The sequence below is a fragment of the Polyodon spathula genome, chromosome 9, assembly GCF_017654505.1.
Source record: "Polyodon spathula isolate WHYD16114869_AA chromosome 9, ASM1765450v1, whole genome shotgun sequence".
NCBI lineage: Eukaryota > Metazoa > Chordata > Actinopteri > Acipenseriformes > Polyodontidae > Polyodon > Polyodon spathula.
Genome location: NC_054542.1, coordinates 28,206,037 through 28,219,325, shown reverse-complemented (window position 1 = coordinate 28,219,325; position 13,289 = coordinate 28,206,037). Strand labels below are relative to the sequence as shown.

At 35.3% G+C, this 13,289-nt stretch overlaps 1 protein-coding gene across 4 annotated transcripts in view; it reads left to right on the top strand.

The window, feature by feature from the left end:
• Window positions 1-13,289, top strand: part of LOC121320600 (probable ubiquitin carboxyl-terminal hydrolase FAF-X) — a 79,618-nt gene that overhangs the window by 61,650 nt on the left and 4,679 nt on the right. For 2 of the 4 annotated variants that reach the window (XM_041259064.1, XM_041259065.1), the window contains exons 38-45: window positions 413-542; window positions 638-823; window positions 934-1,154; window positions 1,429-1,517; window positions 1,905-2,061; window positions 4,889-5,101; window positions 7,046-7,153; window positions 10,989-11,084. In XM_041259064.1, coding sequence (XP_041114998.1) covers window positions 413-542; window positions 638-823; window positions 934-1,154; window positions 1,429-1,517; window positions 1,905-2,061; window positions 4,889-5,101; window positions 7,046-7,153; window positions 10,989-11,084 — 1,200 coding nt within the window. The remainder of the gene's footprint in view (window positions 1-412; window positions 543-637; window positions 824-933; window positions 1,155-1,428; window positions 1,518-1,904; window positions 2,062-4,888; window positions 5,102-7,045; window positions 7,154-10,988; window positions 11,085-13,289) is intronic. The other 2 variants (XM_041259067.1, XM_041259066.1) reach the window with 1 other exon arrangement.

Sequence of the window (13,289 nt, the reverse complement as noted above, 5' to 3'; positions counted from 1 at the left end):
AAAGCATATTTTAATGGAGTTTGTACAATATTGTTTTATGTGATAGTTCTGCGTCTATATATAGAGGTACAAATAGATGTGTGATCTCGATCAGCTTCTTTAGCTCGCTTAACATGGTATATATGTGTGTGGTTCTTAGCTATTGAATATCCCTGATCATATCCAGAAGTACCTACAGAGCCCTAGAAAAAGTGTTGGACCACTACCAAACCAAACACATTTAGCATTTTGTGAGGCTTAAGAAGAAATCTTGAATTAGTCTTTTTAGTTGTACCTCCTGTTTCTTTAAGGACTGCACATTTTTTGCTTGGTTATATTAAAAAAAAATGTATTTGCCCACCTGAAGCATAACGGAATTACAACTTATATGTGGTCTAATTTACCTGTCCATACTGTTGTACCCCTTTTTCAGGCCTGTGACAATTTGAGCCTAAGTGACCACTTGTTGAGAGCGGTGTTAAACCTGCTTCGAAGGGAGGTTTCTGAGCATGGCCGTCACCTGCAGCAGTACTTCAATCTCTTTGTCATGTATGCCAACCTGGGTATGAAATTCAACTAAATAGGTGCTTTTTTTTGTTTGTTTGTTTGCGTTTTTTTGGTACATTTACTAAAAATGCCTGTTCTCGATTTGTTTCAGGTGTAGCTGAAAAAACACAGCTGCTAAAATTGAGTGTCCCTGCAACATTTATGCTTGTAGCTCTGGATGAGGGACCAGGTCCTCCAATCAAGTATCAGTATGCTGAACTGGGCAAATTGTATACAGTAGTGTCACAGCTAGTGCGCTGTTGCGATGTATCATCGCGCATGCAGTCTTCAATAAATGGTAAGCTTAGTGTTGTATTTGGAGAGGCTATACTATAGTAGCTAAGTGTGGACCTGTGTGTGTGTGTTTTTTTTTTAAAGCTGTTAACATTCTTCTATTTTTTTTCTTAGGTAATCCACCACTTCCAAACCCCTACGGTGATCCTAACCTGTCTCAGCCCATCATGCCACTCCAGCAGCTTGTAGCAGAAATTATGTTTGTACGCACTAGTTACGTAAAAAAGATCATTGAAGACTGCAGCAATTCAGAAGAGACCATTAAGCTCTTGCGCTTCAGCTGCTGGGAGAATCCACAGTTCTCATCCACTGTACTGAGTGAGCTTTTGTGGCAGGTATGACAAGCTTGTGGTGCTCCACTTAATAGCAATCTCCTTAAACAAAACTTTAGTTTAGCTGTCTGCTTTATGACTCTCTGGTCTGAATGAATAAATGTTAAACACTTTGTATCAGGCTCAGCTTTAAAGCCAAGTCCCAGACTTTTGTATGATTTTAAGTTTTATCTTGAGTAGCCACTTTTTAAAATTGATATGTGAAGTCACAGTGGCTATTCTGTGTTTACAAATCTGTGTTCATTCACACATAATAAATGAAAACCCCTTTTTCTAGGTGGCATATTCCTACACATACGAGCTCAGGCCTTACCTGGATCTGCTTTTGCAGATATTGTTAATAGAGGATTCCTGGCAGACTCATAGGTAAGTGGAGCTACAGCAGTGACCATCTAAGTTTGAATACTGTAAAAGTATAGTGAGACTCTAATGTGACTAAATGCAGGATCATAAAATCAAGAGTATTGCCACATCCTATCCTATCCAAAAACAAGTCTGCATTTCAATAATTATTAAATGTTAAGAGAAATAATCAAAAAATGAATTATGTAATCCACTTGGAATTTTTTTAATTACTTTTAAAAGCCTTTTGTATAGATTTTTTTTTGGAGCGGTAGGTTGTATATAATGTGCTGGTCAGGTCCAGGTTTTGTTGATTTTAGAGTTGGGACTGTTTTTATTATTTCATTCTGGCATCCCTGAAAATGTAAATTCTTAAGTACAACATGAAATATCATTGTGATTTCTTTTCAGGATTCACAACGTTCTAAAGGGTATACCGGATGACAGGGACGGACTGTTTGACACCATTCAGCGTTCCAAAAACCACTATCAGAAGAGAGCATACCAGTGTATAAAATGCATGGTAGCTCTGTTCAGCAATTGCTCTGTTGCTTACCAGATCCTACAGGTAATTGTTCTTGTTTTAATGTATTGCTTTAAATATTAGGGATGTAAATATCATTAAATTAGGTATTTGATTACGCCGTACACAATCAATATGTTGCTTATGTTATTGTACTTACCAAGAATCTTATATCCAGAGCTGAAGTTACTAAGAACAGTAAACAACTGCAATGCAACCAAAGCCCAGAACAAAAATCAGTCTGAAGAACACAAGTCCGGGAATATTCCAAACATTCTCATTTCAAGTTGGAGAAAAAAAAATCTGCTTGATTCAGAAATCTTTACTTTGAAAAAAGGAAATAAAAGTTAAATTTTAATCTTAATTTACAGTCACTGTAACAAAAACTCCAGAAAAAAAATCCAGGAATATTCCAAACATTTGGCGGCTGTTCAGTAGTTCTCAAAATTCTGCTTCATTCAGAAATCCTTATTTTAAAAGACGAAAAATATAATAATAACAAAGTTGAATGTTAGTTTAACTGGGTCATTTAACTTTAGTTACATGCTTTCAGGTGTTTTTGTTTAAAGTTATTTATGATTGACTGCAAGTCTAACAGTGGAAAAAACATATTCTGAGGGCACAGATGAGCCTGCGTGGCACAAATACGTCTTTCCCAATTTGGTGAGCCTGGGAAAGCACTCTGTATTAGCCTTCCACCATTCCAATGGATTGCACTCTAACGAAGTGCAAGCCTCCTAAAATAAACTTTCCATTTCACTTTCTACAGCACTCTTTTGCATCTTGGAGGTCTCCTAAAAGAATTGCCTTGACACACTTTACACTGTTCATCTCTGCACTGTAACTTTGATGCTGGTTCAGTTGTTTCAGTCACTGTATCAGAGAGTAATTGCAAAAATTTTGATTTTGCAACCATTTGCACATCTGGCGAAAAAACTTATGCTTGCATGCATCCACCATTGATGCTGTAAGTGCAGGTTTGGTGAAAGTGTAATTCGGTGTTGTTCGATTTTCAAGAGAGCGACGACCTGCAGACTTGAATTCTTGATACTTTTGAGGGGAGTCTTGATGAGGCTGGTGCAAATGGGATACACACTTGAAATTGAAGCAGACTGTTCTGCAGTTAACTGTTGCAGCATATTTTAAAGCAAAAAGAATGGGTAGATTATCTTCAATCAGCTGCCATTGACCATTGTGTAGCTCAAGGGTTGAGCATCTGCAATTTTCGTAAATGTGCAATCTGACAGCACTGCTGTTATTGCCCATCCATCCTTGTGCCGAGGTCGCCGAACCAGTACAGAACCGGTCTTGCTTGCATCTTGACCTGCCTGGTTGATATATAAACAAATTGAGGCAGCAATCTGTACAACCCTATACTGTACATTGCATTGCTTGCTCCTTGTCATGCCTGGGTTCTATCCCTGTGAGACAAGTAAAGCCAGTCTGCCTATGTAGGACAAGCACGGAAAATGTGCTTCCTGCCGTGGTGCAGAGCATGCCAACTAAGCACTGGTTAATCGCAGCTTCTGCAAATGTTGTGCCCCTTTCTCTAAGCACATGCTTGAGAAGAGATTATCCCACAGCTCTAAGGAATGTTCTGCATCCCTTACTCCTGCTCAATGCTCTTTCCACATCACGCTTAGAGAGGTTGCTGCGTCCTCGCCCCAAAGCTCTGCACCGAGGGAGAGCGAAAGATGCACCCGGGAAAGCAGCCCAGGCAGGAAATAGTCTTCACGGTCTTCCTCATCTTTCTTGAGCTCTGCCTATCCTTACCCTCCCCTGCAGAAGAGGAAGAAGAGTCACCATTCCAGACAATTGGCAGACTCTGAACAGATGGAAAAAATCTGGGCAGGTGTTTACTACTAGGGAACCATTCTTGTTGAATTGCTGTGGGAACACTTTGTGCCACCTGCCCCCTTGGGGCTCCACAGGACTGCAAGCACTTATTGGACACAGGAGGACATACTGTCCATTGCCCCCTCTGAGGAGATGGGAGAACAGGAGCTGGCTACCCTGTCTGAGGATGTGGAGTTGGACGACATTTCCCCAGTGGTAATGCTCTCCCATAGCGTTTATCCATGCTTGCGGTTATAGTTTGCCTCAAAGACACACGGTATTCCGGCTCCACAAATGCAATTAATTTGCGAAATCCTGCACCTTCAGCAAAACTAACTGGCAGTATGTCATCAGTTACTATGGTGCACAAAAGCTTGGTTAATTACGCAGCCTGGGTTGTGCTGCATTTATGTGAATTTTCAAAAACAAACGTCAGCATTGTTTGCTTCATGTCCTCTATTTCCTGTTGAAATACATGGCTGCTTAAGTTTCAAATGATTTAGCATTGTTCTAGTGCTGTTTGAATAAGATCTGCATTACATAATTTACGTTTAACACACGTTTCTTGAACTTTTTCGAAATTATTCCACACGTAGCTCCTTTTCGAATGATCCGTGTTAGCTAGTAGCTAGATTCTCCTCCTTGACCACACTGCGTTATTTTCCGTCACTACACACCACACAATATAGTATTTATATCACATTTTATTGATGTATGTGAGACCATATTTATGTAGTTTTTTACTGAATTAACGAAATATATACAGAACATTTGAGAAAATGTTATAGTTTAAACTATTACATCATTTCATATATATATATAAAATTTAAAAAACATGTTTTTATATTGGACAGTATAACAGATTTCCATTTTTTTTATATCCGATAGCGATGCAGATTTAACATTGTTTTAGTCAGTGCTTTCTAATTAACACACAGTTTTAGAGAGATGTCATTTTAACGAGAGTATTAATGGAGCATACTGACCTGACTTCAGGAAGACCAGTGTTTTGAATTGTACAATTTCTGTTTTGTAGAGCAATGGCGATTTGAAGCGGAAGTGGACATGGGCAGTTGAATGGCTTGGAGATGAACTAGAACGTAGGCCTTATACTGGAAATCCTCAGTACACCTACAACAACTGGTCACCACCTGTACAGAGCAATGAAACATCAAATGGCTACTTCTTGGAAAGGTCGCACAGTGCCAGGATGACACTAGCAAAAGCTTGTGAGCTCTGTCCAGAGGAGGTACATCTTGCACTTCATTTTTTGGGCTGAAAACTAAAACAATACTGCCTTGTAGGTATGACTTAGATTTGAAGACAAATTTTAAAGGTGATTTTTTTTTTAAAGCTTTTTCAAAACCCTTTAAAGCAAATAAATGTCAACCCTACTTTTATAGAAGTCTCCATCCTCCTTTCCATCTACTATTGGGGGAAAAAATAAATAAAAATAATTATTATTTTATTTATAAAACAGTTATACACTTTGAAAGTGTGTCAGTTTAGTGCCATGTAATGTTTGAACTGTTCTGCAGTTATTGATTGCATTTCTGACTGTTGGATTTGTAAGGTGTGACGTAAAGGACTTGAAGCATCTTGAATGCTGTGCCACTAGCCTTTGATCTTCTCAAATTCTCAGCTTAGAAAGTAATGTAGTAACGGCACGCTGTGCCTTTTTAGAATTTGAGTGAATTTTGTAATAAAGGGACTTTACCAAGCTAGCAACAAGCAATCCCTGTGTCCGAGTCATGTGCTTGATTATCTCCCATGACTCTAGCTACCAGGTAATAATACAGGCACAGCCTGACAGCTCCACACACAAAGTGGATGATCTTGTGAATTTTAGACATTAAATATTTATTATATCCCTGTTCTTTCTTTTAGTCCTTTCAATAAAATATAATTTAAACAATCAGCACAAATTATAAATGATTGTAACACAACAGCTATATCCAGTAGGCGGGCATCGGTTAAACATGTAGGCTTAAATTCTGCCTGGGTGACTAATAACTTAAGACACCTAACATTGTGGTGTTGGAAAGTTTGTGGTGCTCTTAACTAAGTGAACTTTAATTGTAGACAAATTGGTGCTAAATTGTTTTCTTCACTGTAGACATGTATGTATTTCTCTGGATCTTTCTTTCAGTAGGAATAGTGAGCTCTGCCCAGTCAGTTAGGGAAAAGCATGCAAGGGAGAAACAATAGGCAGAATAAAGGGATAACTGTATGGTTAAAGTGTGATGGTGAACTTTGTCACCTGGATTTTGGAGTTCTGTATTCATTTTTAAATGCTTCTTAAAAATACATGTGAATAAGGATGTAAGTTTCAAGTTTAATTCCCACTATGATTTTATTACAGTAAGGTGAAGGTGGAGGCACTTAAATATTTATTATTCCATACATCACTGATTTCAGTGGAAATATTAACACATACTTTCGTAATTGTGAGAACCTGTTGTCAGATTCAGTTTATAGAGCCATACGGAGCTAATCAATCATGTTTGTAAAAGCATTTATTACTTTTTTTGTACTTTTTGTTTAATTATATTTTTTCTGATGCTGTCCCTTTTTCGATCTTCCTTCTAACTATCACAACCTGAATTTTAAAATGTGCATTGATAAATTCCTTTTCCTTATTTTGCAAGGTACTTTTTGGAGACTTCAATTGTAATGTACTTGGTGATTTATACAGCGAGCACAATTTGAGTTTATTTGCTATAGTTAGGGCTTTGAGTTTTCGAAGTGTATTTATAGTAAAAGTTGACCAAAAAAAAAAAGGGTTATTGCACTCAATTTTATCTTTTTGTTAATTTTATATATTTAAAACCACATTTGTAATGACTTCAAACTACATTTTTAAATAGTTTGTTCATACAGCAACTTGAACAAAAACCAGTATGATTACCTAAAATAATAATCCTTTTTGACTCGAACTTTCACCATTTTGTCAGCAGATGACTTCCATATCACTTGCTTTACTTATCAATTGGTTTTCACACATTAGCAGACAGTTTTAAAGACATTCTTGAAACAGTTGTATAAACATAGTTTGATTTTAGATGTGACAAATGTGTGTGTGTGTATGCAAGTTGCATTGACATTTAATACAATGTTTTACATTATTGTATAACGCTGTAGCATCCACACTTGCATCGTTTATTGACACTTGATAACTGCTATTTCAACATAGTGTCACTTAACGAAGCACGAGGTGGTGTCTGAAGAGGACGCAGCAAGGAAATCGACCTCTCCACACCAGCTATTGCCAGGGGAAGTGACAGGACAGCAACAGCAAACTGTAAGATTTGGGTACCAACAGCAGTTACCTTGCCAGAATTGCAATCTACTTATTTCATGTTTGCAGGGTATGGGGTAGTAAAGATACATTTGTAATTTTTTCAGATGTATTTATTTGTATTTTTTTCTGGGTCACACTTTCGTATTTTGATATTTCAACTAGCCTTCATTGAATTGAAATCATTTTTGGCACAGAGACTTTTTCGAGAGAAATCGAAAACTCCAAGCCTTGGCTATAGTTTAATTTGCATTTACTTCTCTATTTACATTATGAGAGTATTTTGCTAAACAGCAACATTGAATACCTAAAGTAAATTAGGCAGTGCACTCACTAGTGGTTGACCATTTGTCAATCAACGTATGTGCAAAATTACACTGAGTATATTCCTGAGGGAACATTCCAAGCTGTAGATTTATTTATAATTTGGCTGATTTGATGATCTAGGGCTGACAATCGCAGTTAACTTCTGCGATTTAATGCATTAATTTCTATGGAGATTTTTTTTATTTAACACAGGTTAATCGCACTCCTCTGTTTTGACCGTCTTAGCACACCGTAATTCATTCCTTGCAGCACCATTTTAATAGTACACTCGAGCACACTCAACGCAACGAGTGCAGCTGGCGTTAGCATAGAAAGTTATTCATATAACTGCATTATGGAGCAAAGTACTAAAAGTATAGTAGTATTTACAATTAAGGAGACTATAACCATTACTTATTGAATGCTTTATTTTATTTAGACAATTTTAAGTTATTAATAAAATACTATTTTTTTTAATGCCAATGAAAAACATCAGTAAAGGATACTCTTTTAAAGGAAACTGATAAGAAAATATAAAGTACAATTTGAAGTCGGGTGCAAATTCCAAAGACGAGGGGCATTATAGTGTCCTGGCTTCGACAGATCCAAACTCGTTTTGGGGACTGTCAGAAGAGTAGCATTTTCCGATCTCGGAGAATGACCAGGGACATATGGGGTCAGCAGATAAGAAGGTCCAAGACCATGTGTGTCCTTATAGGTAATAAAGAAGAAAAAACAATTAACATAGTAGTAGTAGCATCAGTAACAAAACCAACATGAATGAGATTAATGCATTAATTGTATCAGTTAAATATGCAATTAAAACCAAGGTTAACAAAGATTAAAAATTGTAATGGCGAGATTAATCGTGATTTAACTTTAATTGCTTGACGGCCCTAGTTACATTTGCCACATAATTATAATAATCAAAGTAAAGGGAGTCTGAGCTGTGCAGGACCTTTATAACAAACTGTATAGTGGCCTTGCATGACACCATAAAATAGAACATACAAAAATGGTGGTTTCCAGTTACATTTGAAATGTCTGCTCCTCTGAATGCACTTTAAACAGTCTGTCCTCTAGAAAGAAAGCTTGTTTACCAAGTACTTTGCAAGTATTATCTCTTCCTGCCTAATCAATTTTTAAAATAGAAATAAAAAAAATATTGCATTGGCAGTAAGTCATTTGATATACAAATACCAGTTCAATAGATGATAAATTAAAGTAACTACAAGATTTTGTAACTACAAGAAACTAGTTAACTATTCATAAACCTTGTTAAAATGGTTGTTTCTATGGTTTAATTTACTCTATAGGCTGTGCATGTCCCCCCCTTGAAAGGATATATTGGAGACACCTGTATGTACACATCACACTTACATTTTTATATACTGTAGATATTAGCGGTAGAGGGTGGTATAAGTTAGTAAATATTTTAATGACCAACTGTTTTTATGAAAACAATACACTTATCTGTACAAATACGTACTATAAATAAAAAAATAAGAGCTGAGGTCGATAATATTAGATGCTGGAAAGGGTTGACTTTCTCTGAAATGGGTAGGAAATTGAAGGTGCTTGTTTTGTACCATGGCATGTTTCAGTAATATATTAAGAACATATCTAATTGGGGAAAGTCAACCTTACAACATACACATTTGGTCTCTAGGCACGCCAATTACTAGACCCAGGTTGTTTTAACAGATTCTGTCTTTTAATTAAACATACAATAAACCTGGATTTTTCAGGATTCAGTAAAAGCTTTAGAATCTTTTAATATGTATTTGTTAATGAAGTATCATTCAATGTGTATTTTTAGCTATGTCCATATTGGATAATTAAAACAAAATAAGAGAAGTCTGTACAAGTCAAATACAAATATTGTTTGAATCATGAATTGTTCCTTATTGAAATTAATCTGAACCACAAGCTACAGTATGTAAGGCCTTAGTTGGTATGCGTCACTGCTGCTGTTACTACAGTGTTAATTGGAGCAAGGAAAGGGTGACTGCAATTAAAGTATGACTTTCATTTTAATGATGTTGTTTGGTACTTTCACAATAATTATAGAATAGTTCAAAATTACTTCTAAGATGTGTGTGTGATTTTATTTTTATATATATATATATATATATATATATATATATATATATATATATATATATATATATATATATATATATATATATAATGAGAAAGGAGAGGAAGACTCATGCAATTAATTGGAGACTGCAGTTGATGAGAAACAATTACTCTCCACAGTACGAATTAAAACGGTGTGTTGCTTTTTATACAAAAAATGAGAAAGCGGGAAGACTTATAGTGGACTGATGAAACAAGGGTGTGGTTATAAGGTATTTGTTATTCGCCTATTTGTTTTTCTATGGGATTTGCACTGGACCCCGACAACCGTAATATATCGTGTGTGTGTATATATATTCAAAAAATAATTGTATATATATATATATGTGTGTGTGTGTGTGTGTGTGTATATATATATATATATATATATATATATATATATATATATATATATATATATATATATATATATATATATATATGTGTGTGTGTGTTTATATATATATATATATATATATATATATATATATATATATATATATATTTATATATATATATATATATATAAATATGTAAAATTTTAATGTATAGTTTTTTATATATAGATATAGTTTTTTAAATATGGCAAAGTTACTGCATCAGTAAAAATGAATAGCAGTATAGCATCACCAAGAAAAATTGATCATGTTTAATAGACTTGGAAAATAAGAACATTATTTCAGAAGCCTTTAGGTTCTTCAGGAAGTAGATTTTAATATTTAATTGCCTTTTGACAGCTAATAAGTGGGGAGTGATACCAATCCTTTAGAAATTGTATAACCCATCCAAGTTGATGATACAACAGTAAGGTGTCGTTAGGGACCCTGGATGATACAGTTTACCTTCCTAGTAGTCCTTTTAACAAGTCAAATTATAGCCCTATAAATGCAGTATCTAGCTAGCCCCTTTTGTATAGTTTTACTTTGTAAGAGAAGTGTGTTGGTTCTGCCATTTTAAATTTAACTGTTGTAGTGAAAATTTGTCATGTTTTTGGCAGTAGTCTGCATAGTGTTTTGCACAAATATTGTGTGGCATTATGTTTAATGTATTACACTAACAAGGATTTGTTACCTAGTTTTCAGATCAAAATTAATTCGGTTTGACATTGGGTTTCTTCAAAATTCATTCTAGTCAAGACGTGCATTCTAATTATAATATCTTGATATTTTTTACATGCATTGACTTACGCTGCAAGTACCAGGACACATTTCATTGTATATTTAAACACTGATCAGTTAATCAGATATTTATCTGACCAGTTTCATATCAGCTTGCATATTGAAATGAGTTACTTAGACAAGTCAATAAAAGAGAAATACATTTTCATACGCTTTTGAATTGTGTAGTGTATTGTTTTTCTGATGGAAAAAGCATGCAAGCTACTTGAGTGTTTTACATCTGTTTATTCCAGGAGCCTGATGATCAGGACGCCCCGGATGACCATGATTCTTCCCCTCCAGAAGATGCCCCTCTCTACCCTCACTCACCAGGCTCACAATTTCAGCAGGTAACTGGCTTAGTGTTTAACCAGGGGATATTGGGGGGTGGGTTTACAACATTTGTACTGGTTTTAGTAGGCGCACCATTTGTGGTAGAGAAGTGTGCAGCCACAAAAGGATGCTAGTATTTCCTGCTCATGTTTTAGGTAATGAAAGCAGCCATCACTGTGTTTGCTAAACATATTTTACTGGTTTATTTTTATCAGTTTATCCATTTTTAAACCTGTGTAATACAACAAATTGTGATTTTATTTCCTTCCAGTAAAAGCATTTAATTGATTTTGACTGTAAATTATTTTACAAATAATTCAAATATGAAGAAAAAACACTGTTTACTGTATTCCCTCTAATTGTTCTTCAATAAGAATGACCAGCAATTCCCAAATTCCTTTTTTTGAAGAGAATTAAAAGGAACCAAAATACAGTGATTTAATACATCATTGTGAACATACAATCAATATCCATGCCAGTAAGAATATATAATGTGGTTTATTACTAGGGCTGGGATTTAGTCATGGTCGTTGCGGGTGTCACGGATTCCGTGACTTTTACTAGTGTCTGCGATTTTTGCTAATGTGCGTGACTTGCAGGGATGTTAGTAAATTGTGTTCAATCTGTATATGATTTTATTGGAAAGTGTTACTCTCTAACATTTAAATTTCACATTTAAAAAAAATGCATTTATCTTTGATTAATTCAAATAATTAATTACATAGTTTGAACTACCTCCAACACTGTACTTGCTGACCACCTATGTGTTTTTTTGGAGAAGAAAAAAGTCAAACTAAGCTCTTCGATTAAATTCTTCCTGAAAGTTATGTTAACAGAAATTCAGTGTGTCTGAATGTGTGTGTGTGTGTGTGTACTATACTAAGTGCCAGCATTCGCTGCAGGACATACATTGAACAGTTTCCTCTTTTTAATTGAAATTATTGTTCCGCTTGTTGTTTAATTGTTGTACGGGTGCGCTTAATTTAATGTACATGTCTCGTCAGCCCCACACCCTCTTTGTGTGTTCCGCTTGCCATCTCTTGCCCCTTTTCTCCTGTTTGCATCTTTATTCTCTGCTTAGTTCAGCACTTAAATAAAAATAAATAAATGCTACTGTTAAATAGTCACCATCGCAGAGCAAATAAAAAAGCAACACATTGAAATTTCATTTGCTGTCTCGTGCTTCTTTGCTGAACCTGTGCGCACCAACGCCACAATATGCTTTTATTAAAGACTGTTATTTAATTAATTTTTTTATTCCCGTGACTTCATTCTCCCTGTCATTTTCTCCATGATTTTGAACACGTTGACTATGACTGCTCCATGATTTATGTCCAAATTTTCTCTGATAAACTCTTAGCCCTATTTATTACTAATTTAATGTGTAAGCTACTCAAAAGGTAAATCTAGAAGAAAAACATTTCAGGACTACTAGCAAAACTATACAGGGGAATCCCACGCAAACGAGTAAAAAAAATGCATCTAAAAGCACCAAGAAACAAGGTGTAAACTATAAATTCATAACAAGCCACAAATGCATTCAATTATATTGAACCAAATCTATAAACCTATATAAATATGTATACAAATACTTTTTATATTTTAATAAACAAATATTACCATAAGCTTATGCATTCAGTTGTAGTTAACACATCTATAACTGTTTCTAAAGCGAACAGCTGTCACTTAGATTTAGACTACCGGTACTTTATTATACTGCAATGTTCTCATGAAAGAATCCAAAGATCTCTACTACTTCTTTTTCCTCAGCAAACAGTTAACCTGATAAAACATTAGAAATACCACAAATGAAGAAAGATTTCCTAACAAGCGCATGTATTTTCTCTGTAAGTTTCAGTTTATTCCAGGCTTTCTCAGTCCAGTCAGTAATATCCTGGGGTTCAGGCGATTTTTTTTTTTTACATTTTACCATTGTTGCCTGATCCATTCGGTCCAACAGCTGCTAACGCTTTGTTTAAACAGCGTGTTAAATCATACGTCAATTGGCTGTATCTTTTGAGCTGCACTCTCTGGGAATGGCAGCTGGCAAAATTCTCAGTTGCAGAACTCTGGCAGCTTTTGTGCAGATATATTCAGTGCAGATTTGGCAGTGTAACAACGTTCGTATAAAATCCACATATTTCCTGAGATAATGACAAGTGTGACATCTGTCTCGCATTTCTGGAGCAAAATAAGTTTCATGGTTGTGATTTGCCAAATAT